At 42.5% G+C, this 22,592-nt stretch overlaps 1 protein-coding gene and 1 long non-coding RNA gene across 5 annotated transcripts in view; one reads left to right on the top strand and one right to left on the bottom strand.

The window, feature by feature from the left end:
* Positions 1 to 14,222, top strand: part of LOC109514417 (uncharacterized) — a 16,267-nt gene extending 2,045 nt beyond the window's left edge. The window contains exons 2-3 of the long non-coding RNA XR_002167985.1: positions 11,926 to 11,935; positions 14,212 to 14,222. This is a non-coding gene — a long non-coding RNA (uncharacterized LOC109514417). The remainder of the gene's footprint in view (positions 1 to 11,925; positions 11,936 to 14,211) is intronic.
* samd4a (sterile alpha motif domain containing 4A) overlaps positions 1 to 22,592 on the bottom strand; it is an 88,182-nt gene that overhangs the window by 5,313 nt on the left and 60,277 nt on the right. For 2 of the 4 annotated variants that reach the window (XM_019867513.1, XM_019867515.1), the window contains 8 exons: positions 18,898 to 19,007; positions 18,653 to 18,739; positions 17,064 to 17,307; positions 16,894 to 16,979; positions 14,895 to 15,013; positions 14,596 to 14,803; positions 11,234 to 11,360; positions 5,249 to 5,332 (listed from right to left, as the gene is read on the bottom strand). In XM_019867513.1, coding sequence (XP_019723072.1) covers positions 5,249 to 5,332; positions 11,234 to 11,360; positions 14,596 to 14,803; positions 14,895 to 15,013; positions 16,894 to 16,979; positions 17,064 to 17,307; positions 18,653 to 18,739; positions 18,898 to 19,007 — 1,065 coding nt within the window. The remainder of the gene's footprint in view (positions 1 to 5,248; positions 5,333 to 11,233; positions 11,361 to 14,595; positions 14,804 to 14,894; positions 15,014 to 16,893; positions 16,980 to 17,063; positions 17,308 to 18,652; positions 18,740 to 18,897; positions 19,008 to 22,592) is intronic. The other 2 variants (XM_019867514.1, XM_019867516.1) reach the window with 1 other exon arrangement.

Here is a 22,592-nt window from a genome sequence, read left to right as displayed (position 1 = left end):
TGTATTGCAGTTGTTGTGATATAAACTGTTTTTGGACAGTATATTTTTGTATTTTATTGATTGTGTTGTTACACGTGCATTTTGTCAATACTTGCAGGTTCATAAAGGACACGCACCATGCTCATTTCCCAAATGAGGAATTTCTGTTATCAGGACAAATTGGACAGCGCAAACACGAGTCCACACTAGAGAATATTTACTGTATTATTATTATTATTATTATTATTAAATAAATCTGCCTTAGAGGGACAAAGAGAATACTGATGTTTAGCTTAGAACCACAATGTTCCACAATGTTCTGGTTTTGGAGATAAAATAATTCTAACTTGATTTGTTCATGAATTTGCTGTTTATAACTGGCCATTTTAGGTCCTTTTTCAGTATGCCTGCGGAAAATCAACTTGAAGAAAATCAACACTTTTTCTCTGCAGATTCCTGGGGCGGGGGACTCATTATTTAATGTTTTGTTCAGGTCATGTTCCATACAACATACATGACTGATGTAACTGCCATAGGTCCATTTCTCGCTGGCTCGTCTTATTTTTACCAACGCAGCGAGTTAGAGCAAGAAGTTTCTATTTGCAACAGTGCTTCTGGGAATGTCTCCCATTGGAAAGTAACATTGGCACCGCGTGAAATTGTGAATCCCGAATTGAAAATCAATGTAAATTGAATCAAACTGGGGCCTTACAAATCAAATCAAATGGATTTGGGAAGTCTGAATCGACACCCAGCCCAAATCCCAACTTCTGACTTGGACTCTGGGTTTGTAGTTCAATCACACCGAGAAGCTGGAAGATGATGTGGTTGAGGCACAAGTTGTGAAAACATATCAGGATGTCAAACAAGGAAGGCAGCAAAGACAAAGAAATCACAGTCGCTATGACAACTGCATTTGGAAAGACATTTCTACGGGCTTTATTTCTATGGAATAAAACGCGTAGCTGGGTCACATTTTCCAAATCAGCCCTCGAGGCAACAGCTGTCAAACTGTTGTTTTTTCTCTGAAATCCTCTATCAGTATTTTGACAGATGTGTTATTCCTCAACCATGACAGTGAGGGCCCGATCCTCTCGCTCTCCGACAAGTTCAAGCCTCACTTACAAACAGCACATGGCACTGCCAGATTGGTAAACTTAAAAAAAAAAAACAAAAAACAAAATCAGCGTGTTATCACATTCTACTGAATCTTAAATATTTTTCGAAAATGATGAAGATTTGATCGACAGTATGTGGCTAAAGTGGCCAAATTGCCACTCCCCCACATGTGGCCCATTTTTGTGTGTATGTCAGCAGCATTTGGGACCAGCTGCAAATGAGAAAGCAACAAAATGACAAATACCTAAATGGAGATGACTGCAATCGTGAAGTATGGCACAGACATACATTTCAATATCTGAATAGGTGCCATACCTGTCAACTTGTACGTTTTCCCCGTATTTTATGTTTTTTTTTTTTTTTTATCATTTCAAATCATGTACTGCGTATTACAACTTTTATGGGGGGGGGGGTGAACCGATCTCACAAAGACCATTTTGGCTCAAATCCAGATCGTCTCACCTCCTGGTAGCCAACGACAATGCCGTCGTCGATCGCTACTATTGTCACGGCAAACCAGCAAAAGTAATCCTCAATTATATATTTATTTTCATCACTGCATACGGTCGGATTGATAAAGCATGATGTGCGCATGCGCGGTAAACCGTTGTACGGGTTTTTGTTGCTTTGTAAGGGGAATCGGAATCATTTATCAGGGCAGCTATTAGCCGAGGTTGACAGGTATGAGGTGCAGAAGGGCTTGAAAACAATTCTTGGTTCAAGTGGCTTACACCAACATTTTTGTCGAAATGACGGATATTTATGCTTTTCAAAGTGGGATGCTTATCTGCCACGCTAGCTTATTTTGAGGCAAACAGTCACGAGACGTTTTTTTTTCTTCTTTTTTTTCTTTTTTTGATGGGCCCCTGGTGAAGCACACAAAAATAAAAGTTGGGAACGACCAGTTTCCTACTTCCTTGCACCCCATTGAGCTGTCCGGCACCCACGTTTGATCCACAGAAAGCCTTGACAGAACTTGGAAAAATGTGACAGACCGCGATCAGATCGTGAGGAAGATGAGGGACTCCGTTCGAACGAGACAGGCCAAGAGGAAATGTTGCGCTAAGCCGCGGTAGTGCACAGGCCGAGCCAGCATCCAGCAGCACCTCCTCTCTTCTGTACGTCACGGATACCGTGAGGGACCAGGAGAAAACTGAGCAAGATTTGAATATGGACGAAAAATGACTTAAATCTCCCGGTGTACAGTGGAACCTCAAGTTACAAACTGAATTGGTTTTGTGAGGCCGTTCCAAAGTTGAACCGTTCAGAAATCAGGCTAATATTTTCCACTGAAATGAACGGACATGCAATGAATCCATTCGAGCCGTAAAATTCAGTTCTGCTGACTTTTTTTTTTGTTCTTTCGAGGATATTTTACTTTTTTCCCCCCGCTCATTTTCCATGAGCGGAAAATTGGTCAATAATTTTCCGGGTTTTCCAAGACGCGTGGCAACCCTATCTGATCCAAGTGTTTACATCTGTTTCTTTTCTAATTCATTGGTTGATTTTGGCATCCAATTCAGGGAACCTCGTCCTTTTGTGTTCAGGAAAAAATCATGAAGTGGGATGCCGCATTGTCATTTATTCGCAACAAATCTCTGAATCATTTTTCTCATTTTTGATTGCCTCGCTCAAGTTATCAGCGGTGAATGCTTTCTCATGTGCCTGTCTAGCGACGGTGAGCAAATTCCCTTTTCTGAGGAGCCATGCTTCCAGCATAGCTGACTGGGTGACTGCAATTTCCACTGACATTATCCGTTCTCTTAATCCGTTCACTTAATTGAAAGGACACTACATTTTACATTTGACTAACGTACACACCGTCAACAGATCTTATTTGACAAAAAAAAAAAAAAACTTTTCAAACGCAATGGCGATTTATGATTGGATAACCAAGGATGCGAAGGTGGAAGCTCCGCCTACATATGCAACGGCCTCTGCCTTATTCCGAGAAGGAATATCACTAGTTTTCCGAGGCGCAAGGCATGTTACCAATGATGGTTATGCAGCGTGACAACACACACACAACACAAATCATCTTGCTATGAAAGTTTTGTTTGTAACCCGAATTGTTCATTAATAGACATTTGTGACTCAATTGGGGTGCCTTGGTGGCCGGTAACATAAAGTACGTTCCGTCAATGCAGTATCGGTGTCTATTAAGTCATTTCCCGTAGCTGCAGTAAATAGTATTTCTTGTTTTCAAAACTAACACAATGAGAGAAAACAGAAATAGAGCTGCGGCAAAATGTTTGGACCGCGACTCAAATTTTGTGCTTCAGTAACTGGCCAATGTCGTACACAATACGAAAAATAAAACGAATCAAGTCAAACTAACGGCCAACACTTTTGGCCACCACTGTCCAAGATAATTACATAGTCTCCTTTTTAAGGAAGGTCCTACGCTCCATCGCTCGGTTCTATTCTGTGCCTTCCCGACTGCTGACACATGCACAAAGCAGCGCTTGTCCAAATTTCCGTGTGGAGGACTGAGGCCTGACTGTCTTCACTTCAGCTGAGTTAAGTGGGGGTGGCAATGACTGTAACCCTGGGCAAAAGTTATTGTACATTATGCGCAGAGGGATACACACACACACACACACACACACGCACACACACACACACACACACACACACACACACACACACACACACCCCCACACACATTTTTTTTCACACACACACACACACGCACACACACACACACACACACACACACACACACACACACACACACACACACACACACACACACACACGTAAATTGGCCTCACAGTGCAGAGGAGCAGGGTTCGATTCCAGGCCTCGGCCTTCTGTGTGGGGTTTGTTCTCCCCCTGCCTGTGTGGGTTTTCTCCGGGTATTCCGGTTTCCTCCCACATTACAACAACATGCATAGCAGGTTAATGGAACACCCAAAATTGTCCCTAGGTGTGAGTGTGAGCGTAGATGCTGGTTCGTCTGTGTGTCCTGCGATTGGCAACCGGTTCAGGGTGTCCCCCGCCTACTGCTCCAAGACAGCTGGGATAGGCTCCAGCACACCCACTGACCCTTATGAGGATAAAGCGGTTCAGAAAATGGATGGATGGCTATTCTTTCCTCATTTTACCCCACAGAAGTGAACGTTTAAGTAATAAAATTTCAAGAGCAGATCTATTGTTGACTACTTTTTTTACTATATTACCAAACTACTCTCCAAACAGTTTTGAAATGTATGACAACAAGATTGTTGACAAGTTATTCACAAATAACGACTCATTTTAGAGCGTGACAGAGACATACGACTCTGTTCTCATGAGAATATGTTGCATTTGTAGTATTTCAATCGCTGTGTGTCATCAAGCCAGTGGTTTTTGAACCCACCCTTGGTATTGAAATAAAACTAAAAAAAGATCTGCGGCACAAATAAAGATCAAGCGCATGGACCTAGTCAGAGGGACTGTCACTGTAATGGAAACTCTACAAAGAAAAGTGTGTCACACCCTGTGTATTTCTGCTGGTAAAAGCAGATGAGTTGAAGTGGTTTAAAAGTGTCTCTTTCAGATGTCGCCGGCTAATTGGCATGATGCTGTACCTCCGAATCATCGAGAGATGACTAATGTAGTGGAAATTGGACATTTAACAGTGTTCACTTGTATCTTACAATGTAGTGTTAACTAGTATCACACATCCTGCTATCTGTAAGTGTTGCTTTGCAAGGTTGTGCGTCAGACTTTAACCCCTCCCAAGAAGAAAACATGTTATAAGAGGGGCCGCACCCCACTGCTTGGGGAGTCGCTCCATCACAGATCTGTAAATGGTGTTTCCCCATCAATTGTAGCTGAAATAAATCTCATCGTTGGACAAAGACTTTGGGTTTCTTGGTTTCCCTGGACAAGACACTAATCACCCCGAAGACAACAACGACTGTGTTAATATACCCTGGCCGATTGACTGTTAGTATATTCTTTCCATGAGCAAGTAAAATATTTAACAGGACAGACAGGGACATTTGATTCTGTGGGCACCAAACACAGCTGAGAGGAAAAACGTAGGCCAAAGACATCGGTGCAGTACTATAACTACCAAAACGTTTTTTTTAAATAAAAAAATGTGCATTTCCGGTACAAAAAGTGAATGAAGACATTGAATGGCTGTGAAAATGTGGCTTACCTCCCAATGCGTGCTCTGTCATACTCAAACATAAGGATTCAAGACGATTGTTGATGTCCGGCTCCGTAACAGGCAACTGAAGATCTGTACACACGGGGAAAAAGAAACACACGCAGATTATATAACGGGCATGATGAATAGTTTAGAACTAGAGGTAAAACAAGAAGGGATCCATGTTGATACATATGAAAGATGAAATCAGTGAACAGCCAGCTGAGAATTAACCGCAGTATATGGTAAGAGTTGAGAGTCCAATTGCGGCCACGGGCGAAACAATGACTTCAGCCAGTATGAAGTCATAATATGCGTGCAGGGATTTATGACTTGCCAAAACTACAAATCAATTTGACCACTGTTCAATGTGTTTTATTATGAATTCCATTTTCACATTTGAATGCTGCCTGGTATATAACCAATGGTGTGATTCATGTTTTGGTCAAATGATAAAAATTCAGATGAATTTAATGATAATTCAGGGTAGGAGCAGAAGCTAAACTGGCCTTGATATGATGTGGTACAATAATTGGTATTTATGGGCGTATTGAGGAGGGGGCTTCTACCAAGAATCCCAATAGCATCCATCCATCCATTTTCTGATCCGCTTTATCCTCACAAGGGTCGCGGGGCGTGCTGGAGCCTATCCCAGCTATCTTCAGGCAGTAGGCGGGGTACACCCTGAACCGGTTGTCAGTCAATCGCAGGGCACAGAGAGACGAACAACCATCTGCGCTCACACTCACACCTTGGGGGGAAACCGGAGTACCCGGAAAAAAACTCACGCAGGTCCGGGGAGAACATGCAAACTCCACACAGGAAGACCAGAGATGGAATCGAACCTGGTACCTCTGCACTGTGAGGTCGATGTGGTAAACACTCGACGACCTGGCCGCCAATCACAATACCTACACAATATATTGTGATTTTAAAAAAGGAAACATGACTAAAACACTGTGTGCCCTGCGATTCGCTGGCAACCAGTTCAGGGTGTCCCCCCACCTACTGCCCAAAGACAGCTGGGAGAGATAAATGAAATGCCCCTTCCTACTGCTTTATCTACACTATGTGTTATCAAAGACCTTTGCCAAGCCTCAACTTCGCTTTTTTGACAACATATTAGCGATGCATTGCACAGTAGCCTATTATCAACCGCTTGCTTGACTGGCTGCTCGCAAACGACGACATTCGCAAGGTGAGCCAGTGGCCAACCATGGTGCAACAGGGCCTCCGGTGAGGCGGTCATCTCCGTGTTGCTGCGCCTCGCCTTCTACGGTGCATAAAAATATGTCCTTGCATGAAAGTGGGCCCCAGTGTAAAAAATTGTTGGACACCGGACAGTAGGCTTAGTAACATCACCCAAAAAGTCAGAAGAAAGCAAACTCAGTTCTGTTGAATAATTTTTTTCTTTTGCCGTTTAAAAAACAAACAAACAAACAAACAAACAAACAAACACTAAATTGCATCGTTTTAATAAGATCCCATTGATCAGCCCTGGTATTTAGTAATTTTGAAAATTGAAAAATGAAAAAAGTTGTTCAAAACCATGACCAGCGAAAATTCCCGGTATTGTGCAGGAAATAAGATTAGTACTAACATGACTACCACAGTTTGCTTTGGCGCTATTCTTTTTTATTACGATTTTTTTTCTTGAATTGTTTTCAATTATTTCTAGAATGGTCTTGGAAGTCACTGAATACAATGACATTATTTTTGGTTGTGTGTGTGTGTGTGTGTGTGTGTGTGTGTGTGTGTGTGTGTGTGTGTGTGTGTGTGTGCGTGTGTGTGTGTGTCTCCCAGGTAACAGTTTCTGTTGACTGCCACTGCTTCTGCTCTTGAACTGGGTGGAGAATGTTTGGGAGAGGGCTGGGTTGAGGTTGAAGAGTTTTTAGGGCGTGTTGGTCATATATTTGGGCTGCGCAACCAAGCAACCCTGTCTAGCTATTCAGTCTTTAGCTGAGTCCTCAATACAGACGCGGCAGTGAAAATCCCTTGCGGTCAGAGAGAAAAGCTGAGTTAGGCGGTCATCCACAGTAGGCTATTTATAGGCTTCAATGACCAGCCTCCATCCCTCCAAAACACATCCACATACTCTCTCACTCCCCTAACCCCGTGAACAAAGACCAAGACAAACATACACAGGGCCCGACAAAATGGCACACGCGCATTGCATGCCTTTCCAATAGTTTACCTCGATTAACGTGCGTCCTTCCAAACACCTTGGACTTACGTATATGCACGCAAAACAAGACAGACGGGGGCTGACTTTTGAAATCACTTCGTCTGAGAGTGCGACGTGTGCATGACGCTGCAGCGATGGAAGAGAGGAAAACCCGAGACAGCCAAGAAAGAGAGTGGGTCAGGGAGAGAGAGAGAGAAGGCAGGGAAGCTGGGCCAGAGAGTTGTCCTCACCGCACAAAGCCCCATTGTGGGACTCTCACGCTTTCCCTTCCCCGCCTCGTTTTCTTCCTCTTCGTTCTCTACGCACGCCCTCTGATATCCTGGCAGTTGAGGAGCTTTGCCAGAGCTCCTGCTTTTCTGTCAATTGATGCTGCGGTGCATGTGACACAGCGGAAGCGACCTCATGTCACAGTCACCATGGCCTTGCTCTAGTCAACTAGTTTTTGAGTGTTGTTGGCTTTCAGGGAAGATGTCAAGTCTACGTTTCAGCAGTAGTCAATGATTATTTTTTATGAATAGTAATAATAATAATAATAGTGAAATATCATAAAATATACCCAAGGGGCAAAACTAGAGCCCCTTTTCCAGTGTGCGTACTGGGAGACCTATATGTTGTCGATGTCTATAGCAGGGGTGTCAAACTCATTTTTGTCGTGGGCCACATTTTAGTGGCAGTTTCCCTTGGAGGGTCGTTATGACTGAAACCATATAAAAAAGTCAATAATCACAGTTTATTCAACTATTGTTTAAGTTACTGTAATGAGGGGTTTGGTCACAAAAAATGCTTACAATATGTCACTAATTTATTAAATATGAGAATTTTAAATTTTGGTAGAGATTTTTGCAAGCATCATGGTCGTGTTTGACATTTGATTTGCTTTCGTGGGCCACATAAAATGATGTGGTGGGCCAGATCTGGCCCTCGGGCCTTGAGTTTGACACCTGTGGTCTATGGGCTGTTCTATAGCCACAGGTTGCCGACTCGCGGCCTGGGGGCCATAATTGGTCTGCCGCTAATTATATCTAACCCTCCAGACCAGGGGTCCCCAACCGCTGGGCCGTGGACCGGTACCGGTCCGCGGGTCATTTGGTGCCGGCCCACACAAAAAGAATAAATAACTTACATTCATCAGTCGACAGTATGTCACTCTAAAGAATAAATAACTTACATTCCTTCTGTTTTATTCATTTCAGAATCTGAAAGGTTAAAAAAATTACCAGATTCTCTGTTATATCAGTTGACAGTATGTCACTCTTGACGCAGGTGAATGCGCCGTTTCTCAGTCACGTGATTACCGCATAAAAAACAAACGTCTTTGAAAAGTTTTTTCGGGGAAGGGAAAAGGCCCTGCCAGGAGACAGAAGAGGAGGCCACGACTTTCAAGAAAAAGAAGGCTCCATTTAATAGACAGTAACAGGAGTCCTATTTCAAATACGGCCCAACGCGAGATTCACACCCACCAACCCCACTCTGCATAATAAGCGGCGATGGTCAGTTGTATTTTTTCATGCACTTTTTATTTGCGGCGTATTTTATTTTGAAGGCACGTATAAACGTTACCTTAGCGACCAGAGAATGTTGTGGCCAGATAGGACGTTTCTCCTGTCATGATTCGTGTTTATTATTATAAAATACCACACTTTTCATGTCATATTATATCGTTGTATCTATCCGGCCTTAAAGGCCGGTCCCTGAAAATATTGTCTGACATGAAACCAGTCCGTGGGGCAAAAAAGGTTGGGGACCTCTGCTCCAGACGACGTTGCGGTCTTGTCTTGATTTATTATTACGGATGAGATTCGACTCCGAATTATTCACACAAATAGATTTGTGATAATCATGTGATTTTCACATTTTTGAGATCCACAAATATACGCACGATTTACACGTGTTTGTTCATGTTGTGTGAGCATTTATCATGACTTACCATCTGTTTACAAGTCGGGAAGAAAAATAGCAACATAATTTGTTTCCCTTCAGCTTGTTTTGGCTTGACTCGGAAGACATTCTTCTTCTGCTGCTCCCTCTTTGGCCACTGCTGTAGTGGCATAGAAGACGAAGAAGAAGCAGCTGAAGAATATCAACGACTTCTAGCTTCAAAGCAAAGCAAGCTTGAGGGAAACAAATTACGGTCCAATTTTCTTTCCCGACTTGTGTTCATTAAACACATAATAGAACATCAGATAAAGGCTCGTATTCCATTTTTCAATTTCCAGTTTTTAAACGAGAAAGGGGAGATGGCTTGTTCCCGTTCATTGGAAACAGCAACAATGCCTCCTAGCGGATGGCCTTTTATCGCCATGAATGTTTACAATTGCCGCACGCACGTGTGTGTGTGTGTGTGTGTGTGTGTGTGTGTGTGTGTGTGTGTGTGAATATTATGAAACCGCCTGACGTTTGAATGCGAGTGCCTGCTGATTGGATCAGCCTGATCCACAAACGCACATTCAACAATTCACAAGCAGAATTGAAAATGATAAGTCATGATAAATGCACACACGACATCCTTACAAAAACCCCCCAAAACATAACAAACCAACAAAAAAAGAAAAATAGCAGACCATTGGACAACCCGCTGAGCCAGAGCCACTTAGCAGGGCAAACATCTTGCCGGCACCTAGCAAGGAACTGGTCATAGCTGGTGACCAGCTGGAGTCTTGTTGGTGTCAGAAGCTACCAGCAGGGCAACAACAGCATGTTGGTCTTGCTAGGTTGCTGTGGCTCAGTTAGTAGAGCCGGTTTACAAGTGAGCGAAGGTTTGGGTGATGGAATCTTAACTGCTTTGGTTGCTTATCTTGCTAGTGACATCACCAAGACCAGCACCCTGCTGTTGCCCTGCGTGTAGCTAGTGACACCTGCAAGACCAGCATGAAAACAATAAAACTATGTTGGTCTATGGTGTTCCCCCCCCCCCCAATAGCATGGGTGGCTAAGCACGTGTAAATCGTGCATATAAAGTGTTAGTGGATTAAAATAAATAAATAAATAAAGTGAAAAACACGTATATTTTGGGATCTCTCAAACATGTGAAAATCACAAACATATTTCTGCTAATAATTAATGTGTGTGAATAATTACTTTTTTTTCAGCATTTCACTTTGCGGAGCTGCTACACTTTGTTGTGGGTTACATGGGCCATAACTCATGTGACCGCGTGAGTTGGTTGAAGGTGAAAATAATGGGGAAGGATATATCGTGGATAGCGACGGGTTATTTGAGCGGCATATGTATTAATCACGTGATAAAAAACAAATAGAGAGAACAATAAAATAAATGAAGTATCAGTGCAGGACATGATGATGAACATCTCAAAGTATTTTATTTATTGTTACTTGGTTGTCACTTTATCTGTGTTACCTTTAGGAAAGTTCCTCTATTTCTGACTTGACTTGAAACTTTGAACTTTAGAAAATTAATCCCTGTTAATATCCAGTTATGAATAAAAAAATATGACCAATACTGTCAAAAAAGTGAACACACACAAAGACGGCTGGGATCGGCTCCAGCATCCCCCGCGACCCTCGTGAGGATAAAGCGGATCGGAAAATAGATAGATGGATCGAAGTCTGAACCTGCAGTGAATGTGCACGCAGGTTACAGAGCTGTGATACAGTGCAATAAATAAAGAGAATTTTAAAAAAGTTTCTCGCGACAAGCTGCAAGCCGCCTTGAATGCAAACTTGATTGTGATCAAATTGAAAAGGCAAATTTTGTGTGTCCTATCCTCTAAGGGGGCACAAAGTAAAAGATAATGCAAGTGTGTATGTGTGTGTGTTTATTTATTCATTTTTAATTCAAAAGGTTCCTACCAGCTTGTTGGAACATGACCATAGTTTGCGGTGTTGTATGAACCGGCAGGGAGCGGGTCCGTTGCACAGAGCTGTGGGTTCGACTAGGCATGCTGTTGCTGCCCCCAGGATTGGCGAACCATAGACCCTGAAGAAAAAAAAACAAACATAAAAAGAAGGCCATTTAATCGATTTGTCAGAGTTTTTAGATGAACCACTTCGTAGATATTGAGCCACTAAACACATCATCACTTGATATCAAAGATAATTCTATCGTAGTTAACTTCTTACAAATACAAAGAGTTGGGTACTTGGGGTCTGTGGAGACTTCACCCAAGCAAGGTTCATTTGAAATTTGCACATGGACACGAACAGCTCCTGCCTCCAGCGGAGGGAGTCTCTGAGTTTCCAGAAGTCTCCATCGTATCACAAAGCTCCACTGGATGGGTTGCTAGTGATTCTCTTGCAAAAATATTCAATAGAAGATTTGAAAAAGTTGCTGACTATAGTGACAAGCGGCGCAAATGGAAGAATGTCACAGACCACTTATTAAGACATCTGGGAATCTAAATTTTAAAATGTATTGTCTCCATTAAGGTATCTTTTTTTTTTGTGTGTTTTTTCACATGCCGTAAATATTGATAAATTCTCCAGGTACTTCCTCCAATATACCAGAAATCAAGCTTCTTAGGTGAAGTGAAGTCTCTAAATAGTAAATTTTGTGTAGAGTCTACGCTCTGCGATTAGGTAGTGACCGGTCAAGGGTGTCCCTTGCCGGTGGCCCAAAGTCAGCTGCAATAGGGGACTTGCAACCTTTCAGAGGATAGACGGCAAAGTAATTGGATGGATGAAGGCACTGCAAAAGTGTTTTTTGAAGTATTGTTCCCACATTTCCCCATGAGAAAATTGAGTGAGGTGATTTGGAAGTCCAACAGCATTTTGTTTGATATGGGAGGTCCCACTAGCCTCTGCATCAAATAACTACATAGATGACTAAAATAAAGGAACTGTGGAATTGTGTGTGATAAGAACAATAACCATAAATGGCACTTCCTTTTCTGTCGAAAATACACACATTTCCAAACTAATACAAGATCAAACTATGAAATACATTCTTCCATTTTTAAATGACAAAACATTTTTTTTGCTTGATATTCCTTGTTGATTCGGGGTGTAACGATACAGATATGGGTGTGTTTGCCGCGTGAATCAAGTTACATCGATAGGCACTGGACTCTTGCACATCAAAGCTGGCCACACATCGACACAACATTAAGTTCCAGATAGATGGAATCAATATAATAAATAAAACGATTTTATTATTTATTTTCCATTCCGGTTTGTATTTTATTTTTAATTGACATATTTTTTTCGCCTTAGACATAAACTCTGGGTGGCACCGGAGATTTATGTCATGCAGGCAACACAGACAACAATAGATCAGCATAAATGATTGCAGCGAGGAAAGAGATTTTTAAGACGAAGCTATATGTTAATTTTTGTGGAAACCTTTTGGAATTCGCAAAAAAGGAGATTATCTTGACAAGACGGTTGCCGTGTATGCAAATACAGAATTAAATACAACGGGAACTGTTTTTTGTCAAAGCGTCTCAGCTGTCGCCATGGCATCAAAAACGGCAACAAACCTGTCGTGAATCAACAGCGGCAGCAACCGTGCCACCAAAAAAGTGCTGTCGTCTTATTTATTCAAAAACTGGATCATAAATTTCCTCCTGCTCAAAGAATTACTTACTATTGCGGAGCATGCGGAGAAGTACCTTGCTGCTCGATCATTAGACCAGCTGATGTTTTGAAAAACAATATGCAAGCCTTTGGCAAAATTGTTACACACAGTTGTTCTTCAAAAAAAAAAACGGTCACATGTTAATTTAATGTGAAAATATACAACTTTAATACTTTTTTGTGCCACGAAAAGAGAAAGGTTGAATAGAGTATCGTTCAGACATACTAAACCTTTTATCAAAAGGTTTTGCTAACATTGATGTTTTAATGCAAACAAAGAGCTCGCTTATTCTGATAATGAGGTAAGCTAGTGTATAAAAACAGAACTAACTTGTTCTGATATCAATGTTTTTTTTTTCACATTTTGGAATCTGTAAAGCTGAGTTGGTTTTAAAATAAAATCCAATGAAACAACATTCTATTGTGTTGATTTGGAGTGGTCTTTAATTAGTAGAGGTTTATTTACAGAAAAGTCATCGTTACTGTACCACAGTACTGTACCAAAATCGCCTTTACTGTATCGAATTGTATCGCTCCAAAAAAGAGATACACAGTACTGCTTTGTGTCGAATCGGAAATATATGTAAACAGGAAAAAAAAAAAAGCAAAAACAGATTTTCACGCTATCAGTTGAACAGAGACAGCTGGTAGGCATCCATGGAAATAAATGGGACATGAAAACCCCTTTAACACTACTTTATGGACATCCAGCTGACACAAAATTGTCAGTCTCCGATGCTAGCCACACAAATTCCTCACAGTAACCTGCCTAGCATACCTCCGGCACTACAACTTCCTCCTCCCCCTTACTCCCTCTCCAACCCCGCCTCATGGCCCTCCAGTGCTGCAGGCCAAGGAAAAACAGGAAATGCCTATGCACTGTTCTCACTGCTTCTCTCGCTCTTTCTCTCATATACAAACGTAAATACTATCTCTCTCTCTCTCTCTCTCTCTCTCTCTCTCTCTCTCTCTCTCTCGCTCTGTGACGGTCTTTGCCCCTCCCTCACCAACAACTCGGCCAAACTATGACTCACATCGCTCTCTCCCTAGTTTCCTCTGTACACATCCACAATTCAGACACACAAGGATGTATGGGGAAAAGGAACTGAGGTATTTCCTCCCATTGTATGGGATGAGTATGCGTGAGAGAGCGAAGGAGACCTCGGTTTCCAACGAAATGGGTCAGCCCAAACCAAAGTGTGCCAGGATGAGCCTGAAACACCTCCTCCTGTTTCAACGCTCAGCACTGACGCAAGGTTTGTGGTATGTGGAGTGACTTCCCTAAAGTTCCATCCACCTCATTTCATTCGTCAGACGCCAACGCTACTCCCTTATCCTTTGTCTGTATTCTTGCAATAGGGGGGGAAAAAAAACACCAAACACATTTTATAAGGATAAGTCATGAAGGAAGTCAATCTGCTCTCAATGATTTCATTCACCATATTCACAATTCTATTTTTGTATCAGTTTGTTATGTACCTTCATCTTTCATTTAATGTCGTGAATGATCACAAATAACAGAAGAATGAAGAACATGCCGTCGCCAAATATCAAATATGTGTATATGATTAAAATGTTTTGAGTTTTAAAAAATATATTTGTTTGTTGCTGGAACAGACCTTCCAGTTATTCCGACTCACCTGTCTCCCCTGCTTGGGGCCTGTGGGTGTGCTGCTGCTACTGCGAGGTGTGGGTCCCAGCAGGCCACTGCTGCTTAGCAGGCCGAGCCTTGCACCCGGTAAACTCCGAGAGGGCATCTGGAACTGCCGAAGACTTCTTCGTGCCATAACACTGCTTCCAACACAGCTTGTGGTCGGGAGGGAGTTGGACTGACCAAACCCGCGACTGCTACGGGACAAAACATGTCATGACTGATGGATCGGGTTCACTGCAAAACGCAACCGCATAATCATAATGTATACAGTAACGCAATATATACCTCCTCTGTGTTCTGTAACCTGCAACGTCAAGGAGCGTTTTTCTCGGAATGGATCTAAACAGCCTCTGGACCTGCTGTTTCCATGACAACAGCCTCTTCTTCTGTGTTTCACTAAAGGACTGATGGTCAAGGGAAGACAACAGAGTTCAATCGGGTGCATGACTGTGGTGTTGAAACTGAGCTCTAATGAGCTGTGCATCATTCAAAACAACTGACAGACCGCTTGAATGTTGTCACTGACCAACAGTTCTACTGTTAAACTATAGTGATACCTCCGCTGACGAACGCTTCAGATCACAAACTTTTCGCCTCAAGAACATTAAATTTGCGAGCATATTGTCTCTGCTGACGAACTAGTTTTCGGCGGACGAACCAAACCACGCAGTCGAACAGCGCCACGGTGGTGGCCACGAGAAGCTGACACACGCTCACGGCGTCCCGGTTCGTCACCCCCTTTCTTTGAGTGCGGACGTGGTTTGTGTTTGATCAACATTTTGGACCATATTGAGTGTACTTTTGCTATTATGGGACCGAAAAAGACCCCACCACAGGCTAGTGTTAAGCCTAAGAAGACATTAAAGAAAATTACGATCGAGCAGAAGAAGGAGATCATTGAAAAACACGGACGAGGTGTGCGTTTGTGTGACTTAGCGTCCCAGTACCAGTACGCTAAGTCTACCATTGCTACCATCCTTAAGATGGAAAGGATAAAGAGTCTCCTTCTGAGAAGGAAAGAAGAGAAGCCACACCGGAGGTTGAGTTACCTACAGTCCTTATGGAAGGTGACGCTCCTTCCAAACAGTAACTCCCTCCCTCCCTCCTCCTCCCACTCCATTCCATCAAGCCATCAACTACCATCACAAAGATAAATAAAACGACTTTATTATACAGTACAGTTTATTTCTTTAATTACAATACCACAAGCACATTTATGATACATAAAATAAGGTATATTTTTGTGTAGTTTTAAGGCTTATTTAGTAGAAAATTATGCTTTATGGGGAACGGGAACGGATTATTCTCATTTTAATGGTTTCTTATGGGAAATAAATGTTCAGAAGACGAACTTTTCGCCTCACACACACTTTCTGGGAACCAATTATGTTCGTGAGCTGAGGTATCACTGTATACAGGTCCATGATGTGTGTTTCCCCTGGAAGTGTATTAAGCTATCATAGTTACCGAGAGAATTATTAGTCCTTCAAGAATGCTGACTTCGTGACATTAAGTGAACACCTCCATCATTTACGCTAGATGTACCGTATTGGCCCGAATATAAGACTGTGTTTTTTGTATTGAAATAAGACTGAAAAAGTGGGGGTCGTCTTATATTCGGGGTCTAGACGTTATACCCATTCACGACGCTAGATGGCGCCAGATATCATTGAAGCGAATGCTGAACTTGACTCCCCAGGCCAAAGTGAACCCCTGTCACGAAGAATAAAAATAAAAATAGCGGTAGCACGAAAAATAAAAATAAAAAATAGTGGTACGAAAGAAAAGAGAAGAAAATAATAGGAGACAACAGAAAATGGAGAAGCGTAGCGACAATCTGGAAAAAAGTGGGTTCGAAGATCGTCCAGGTTAACCGGCAGTTGAGGAGAAGTTATGATGTAATTTACATTTAAAAAACCAGAAGCCATTCATTTACGAATGTGATTGCACTTTAGTTTACATATTTAAATGTTCAGATATTAAGATTTGAATGAGGCAAAATAACATGCTTTTTCTCTCAAATATATTGTTATAATCTTTTGTTTCAGATGTACTGTAATTATTTTCTGTATAAAATTAATTTGGTGTTCAAAAAGTCTATTTTCAAACTTGAGTCTTGAAAAAGAGGGGGTCGTCTTATAATCAGGGCCGTTATATATTCGGGCCAATACGGTAATTCACGAAAACGATGTAAGAACAAAACCAACACTGGAGAAATCAAACCGTGTTGGATATTTGTGTCTGGTTGTCAAAACCTTTTTTGTCATGGCAATGTGTATTGTACCTCATGTATAAGACACTTGTCAATGAGTTGTAGGTAGGAGCTGATGCTGTCCTCATCTGACCTTGAAACCAGGAGCTGAGTGCAAACTGAGATCAAGATTGGAAATCAGCAACTATTTTTTTTGTTGTTGTTGAAGATCATTTCAATGAAGAGCCTCATCAGCAACTCACCTTTGCCCATAACGCGAGTGAACTGGCTTGGTAGATCCCCCTCTGCAATGACACTTGAGCTTGCCTCGGCCTCTCCACCTCCTCCAGCAAGGTGGGACCCGGGTGCAGAGCTTTTAGAATCTGTGTTCATGGTCGGGCGCTGCAAGGAAGTGTCCTCGCCACCAGTAAAAGCCTTGATCGGCGTCATGATCATCTGATGAAGTTCTTGCAGTGGTACACGAAGATTACTGCCCTCTAACACATCCTTGTGGTGGGAAGGGACATGAAAGGAAAAGATGCAGGGAAATAGATCCGTTAGTTATTTCACTGTCATTGGTGAATTCATTGGCATACAAAGTTTTCTTTGTGGCTACATTTGGATCTTATACACTTAGAGAGAACAAAAGGTGCCTTATTAGCAGACGTGGGTGAGTGAGTAAATCTTGCCGGGCCATCATTTGTCATTCGCCAGTGGGCAGGCCCCACATCCACCATTGTCAGTCCGTCAATATTTCAAGCCGAGCCAAAACTGTAATCATCAGTCGTCACTCCGTCATCGTTATTTTAACCACACTTCTGTCATTGCTAAACTACAGTTCTTCACTGCCATTTTAGAATCCTCAGCCAGTTCATCAGTCCGTCATCATCACTGCTTAGTTCGAGTTTGTCACCACTATTATTTTAGGACTGACTCTATTACTACGTCACACGCATTTGCAGCACATGCAATCTACTGTATATCTACTGTGTGTGTGTGTGTGTGTGTGTGTGTGCGCGCACGCGCGCGCGCGTGTTTGTGTGTGCGTGTGGAGAACATATATGTCAAAACCACCACATCATTATAAAATTTGTAATATTGGACATTAAATGTTTATTATTTTGTCATTTTATGTGAAGTGTTCTTTTGATGGCGGCGCGGGCACCCGCAGCGGCTCCTCTTGTTGTCTGTTGTCTGTTTAAGAGGGAGGAAATTTCATCTCTGCTGTATGTTACACATACAGCACATTTGACAATAAAGTTGTACTTGATACTTGACTTGATACTGGAATGATTTCTTTTAATTTTATTTCAAACAAAAACAAAACAAAATGTGTCTTATACTCAAGAACTGATGGTATCGACATTGTAGAGTTGTGCAGTCACTTCTTCCGTGTCATGAACCAAATTATTACATAAATGTTCGGGACCTCGGCTGCAGTGTGTTTGCCATACAACAATGGCAAAAGGGAACTCTTTTCAAAGGAAGTCCTCCCAGGAGAACATGTAAACTTTGAGATCTGAATGCAGATTCCACACTGAAGCAAACGTCTTACTGTGATGTAGCAGTGCTGCTGACTTCTTAGTAATCCAAAAACTTTTTTTCAGGGGCAAACAAAGAAGTGTCAAGAGCATCATCGCTTCGAGTTTTAAAGTCAGGATAATAGATGCACACACACGCACGCACGCACGCACGTAATAGATGCACACACACGCACGCACGCACGCACGCACGCACGCACGCACGCACGCACGCACGCACGCACGCACGCGCGCACACACACACACACGCACACACACACACACACACACACACACACACACACACACACACAAAAAATTGGGTGACTGACCTTTTCGAGACTGCGCAGCAGGTTTTGTCTCTCTTTTAGCTTTTGAATGCTAATAACAATCTTGTGTCTTGCTCCTTTGGTGACTTTCTGTTGAAACAACAACAAAGCATCAAAACATATGCACCTTTTGATAAGGACTCAAGCACATTTAAGTGCGTTATTTCAAAGTAGAGTTTGACTCAAGGCCCCAAAGTATTGATACTGCCAATACCATTTTATAATTTTAGAATCTGGTCAGCGTGTACCTGTGCCTCCAGTTGTTCTTCAGTAAGTGACATCATTTCATCATAGGCCATGGTAGAAAACAGCGCTGCATACTTATGGAGACGAAGACTCTTGAGCCATGCTGGAACATCTGTGATACACACACGCACACGCCTGAGTTTTAGGTAAATGGTGAATTAGTACAAGAGTAAAACAAGCATTTTTTTTAAACATTGTGTTAAAAGTTGGCATTTCTAAGTATAAGATCTGGGCCTGCTTAACTGAACCCATCGTTGTAATACTCGTGCAAAGCCATGACATATTCTGTGTCTGAATATTGGATACACGGATTTATTGTACCTTCTGCCATCTACCCGTAATGTAAGATCATCTGATTGTTCTGCTGTTCACTATATGTCGCAGGCATAGAAAGGTGATTGAAATGTATTTGTAATTGGCTAAACACATTTTTTGGGATGTATTCATTCATTCATTCATTTTCCGATCCGCTTTATCCTCACAAGGGTCGCGGGGGGTGCTGGAGCCTATCCCAGCTGTCTTCGGGCAGTAGGCGGGGGACACCCTGAACCGGTTGCCAGCCAATCGCACACAGAGACGAACAAGCATCCGCGCTCACACTCACACCTAGGTACAATTCGGAGTGTTCAATCAGCCTGCCATGCATGTTTTTGGAATGTGGGAGGAAACCGGAGTAACAGGAGAAAACCCACGCAGACCCGGGGAGAACATGCAAACTCCACACAGGGAGGCCGAAGCTGGAATTGAACCCAGCACTGTGAGGTTGACGCGCTAACCACTGGACCACCGGGTCGCCCTTTTTGTGACGTATGGAGTGAAATTGGATCATTTTCTACAGCACGCATGATGATCTCTTATGGCACACTAATGTTCCATGGCACACTGGCAGGGAATGTCGAGACATGAATATGTGATGCTTTTGGTTACATTCTCCATCCATGTTATTCCCTGACCAGCCGAGAGAGACGTAGTGAACCCAGAATGTCCCAGGTCTTTCCCGGGCCTCCTCCGGGTGTAACGTGCCCAGAATTCCTCACAAGAGAAGCGTCCAAACCAGATGCCCGAGCCACCTCATCTGGCTCCTCTCGGTGCACTATTCTCCTCTGAACCCACTACCGCATCTCGAATGCTACGCTCAGACCAAACCGTTCAGACCGAGGTGAGCATTTCTGGGGGTGCAATTCTATATTGTCAATGCAGTTCACGAGGTTGGCCGCACATGCGTGCGGGGGTAGTGCGGATGACGCATTTGGAGGGATGGGAAGTGGGGCCGCACACGAAAAAATACTTCACACTCGCCCATATTGGGTCAAATTGGAAACAATTTAACTTTTATCTCAAGTCCGCTGAGAGAATATACAAAGTTAATATGTTACACACAGCATCCTGTACGGGTGGTTTCTGAGTCAAGTTTTGAGAATAATGGAGGGGGGAAAAAAATTATCATTGCGGCCAGCTATCAATACCTTATTACTACATCACATGCGGCAGCTGCTCAAGCACAAACAGACACACACAGCTTGGTAAAAAAGAAAAACAACACAGGACATATAAGCCAGCTTCCAATGTTGGCCCGGGACTGAGCCAAAAAGCAGTCGTGGAGAATGGCGAGTGAGCAAGTTAGCGTTGAGTGTATTGAATGGTCTACTGCTGACGACGACCTGTCAGCGAACTGTCAACCAAGATAGACAGCCAAAGAGGCCCCACAATGCCTATGCTCTGCTCAGAAATTCTATCCATAAAGGTTACTAACAGAATGACAAGGCAGATTGGCAGCATCCAACCCTCACCAAAAACTAATCCTATTTACAGCAGGCAACGTGAACCCAACGCAGACATTGGTCATAAGGCAACTAAACAGCCTTGTTCATTTCTTACCGATGACTTATGCATGTGTGCCTTATAAAAATGACAAATCAAAAATGAACGTTTTTTTTGTGATATCAGCACTGTGAAACATAAAAACATGATGGTCAGGTTTTTAACAGCATCGTTTTGCATGAAAGATATCAATTCTGCTTTAATAATCTTTTTCTGACGAGATCAGACAATAGTTCAGAGTTTCCCAATTGTAGCATTTTAAACCCATGTGGAAGACCACAACAGACAGACTTTCTCCAAGATGGACACAATGTACGTATAGTCACAGCGAAGGTTTTCTGGTTGCTAACATGGACAAGGACATCTCACGTGAGCTACTCTCCATTTAATTGAAATCAGAATACTACTTGATATTACTTCACCGGCTGCCATTGGCAATTATTTTGCTTATCTGATGATGGACACACCTCTGATGCAGCATATTTTGACCCTTCTTCAGTGTTATTTGGCAGACAGGGGTTGCGGGGGGTATTCCATGTCACCAATTGGTGCATTTTAATGACAAGCTTGCATGAATCTTGAACGTTATATGCAAATTGTGTGTTTATGCTGCACTTGTTTCAGGTACATTTAGAATAGGCCTGATTCCGATCTGAGGATGTCGTTTTTTTTATTGGGGAACCCCCCCCCCCCCCCATTTACATACTGAATTGCAAATCGTACCACTTGAGAGCCATGTGCTGTGAAGCAGGGATGGCGCTCCACTAGGAGGCTTTAGCTATGGGAGGCCTTAGCCCTGTCAGAAATCTGCGTAGCCCCAGATAAGCCCCTCCAGGATTTGATTTGCTATTTTTAAATATATTGATAAATTATTTTCTCACTATGTATTGGGTCAAGCCTCACTTTTTTAGCCCCTGGAGAGAAAAAAAAATTCTGGAGCCATCCCTGCTGCGAAGTATAAAAGGTACACATAAAATGTGTTTGAGAACATTCTTTCCCAAAGTCTCTGACACACACTGCACTTTTTCCAGCATTGTATTATGTGAACATTGTTATAGTTTTACAATAACCAGTGCATAAAATTTTTACGCTTGTAAAAATGTAGGGGCATCCCGCGCCTCGTCGCTCCATTCAACTGAATAAGAGTGAGCATCGACGTTCAATACATGCAAACTTTCCTCATGGTTATCACAGACGTCTTATTTCTGTATCAATGCGCGTCTTCGTTGCATCTTTTTGTGGCTTCAATGCAAGATATTGTATAGGGAGCCTCAAAATGTGATCCAGGCTGGCATAGTTCATATCGCTGGAAGTAGACACATTTTATCGCCATTTAATGCATCAGCGCATACACAACTATCGTCATGTGAGGTGCGAGTGGTTAACAACAAGCCACACAACACATCTCTCCTCACAAAGGTCATGCATGGACAAATTGGTAATGAACAACACACACATTGATGGAGTACACACATGAACGCAAACACCACCAACACCTCTGTTGTAGCATAAAATTGTTTAGCATACAATTATTACAGCACAGTTGCAGTACAATGATAATTTCATTATTTGTAATTTATTGTGGACTGTAAATGTTGATGGCTGTCAGTAAGTTAAAAAAAAGAAATATATAGATATATATATATACACACACACACACACACACACACACATATCCCCGACTTACGAACATTCGTGTTACGAACAACGGTACATACGAACATTTTTACGGGTACAGGTATGTCGAAAAATGTTCTCGGACAGAGATGCTGTAAGTTAGGTTTTGTATTGCGTGCCTTTTTCCAAGTACTGTAGTACTTCTTTCCGCTGCTAATACCGACGTGAGGCGCTGTGAGAGGAGGAGGAGGAGGAGGCG

The sequence above is a fragment of the Hippocampus comes genome, unplaced genomic scaffold, assembly GCF_001891065.2.
Source record: "Hippocampus comes isolate QL1 unplaced genomic scaffold, H_comes_QL1_v1.1 scaffold2, whole genome shotgun sequence".
NCBI classification, from domain to species: domain Eukaryota; kingdom Metazoa; phylum Chordata; class Actinopteri; order Syngnathiformes; family Syngnathidae; genus Hippocampus; species Hippocampus comes.
This window is presented reverse-complemented; position numbering and strand designations above follow the sequence as displayed.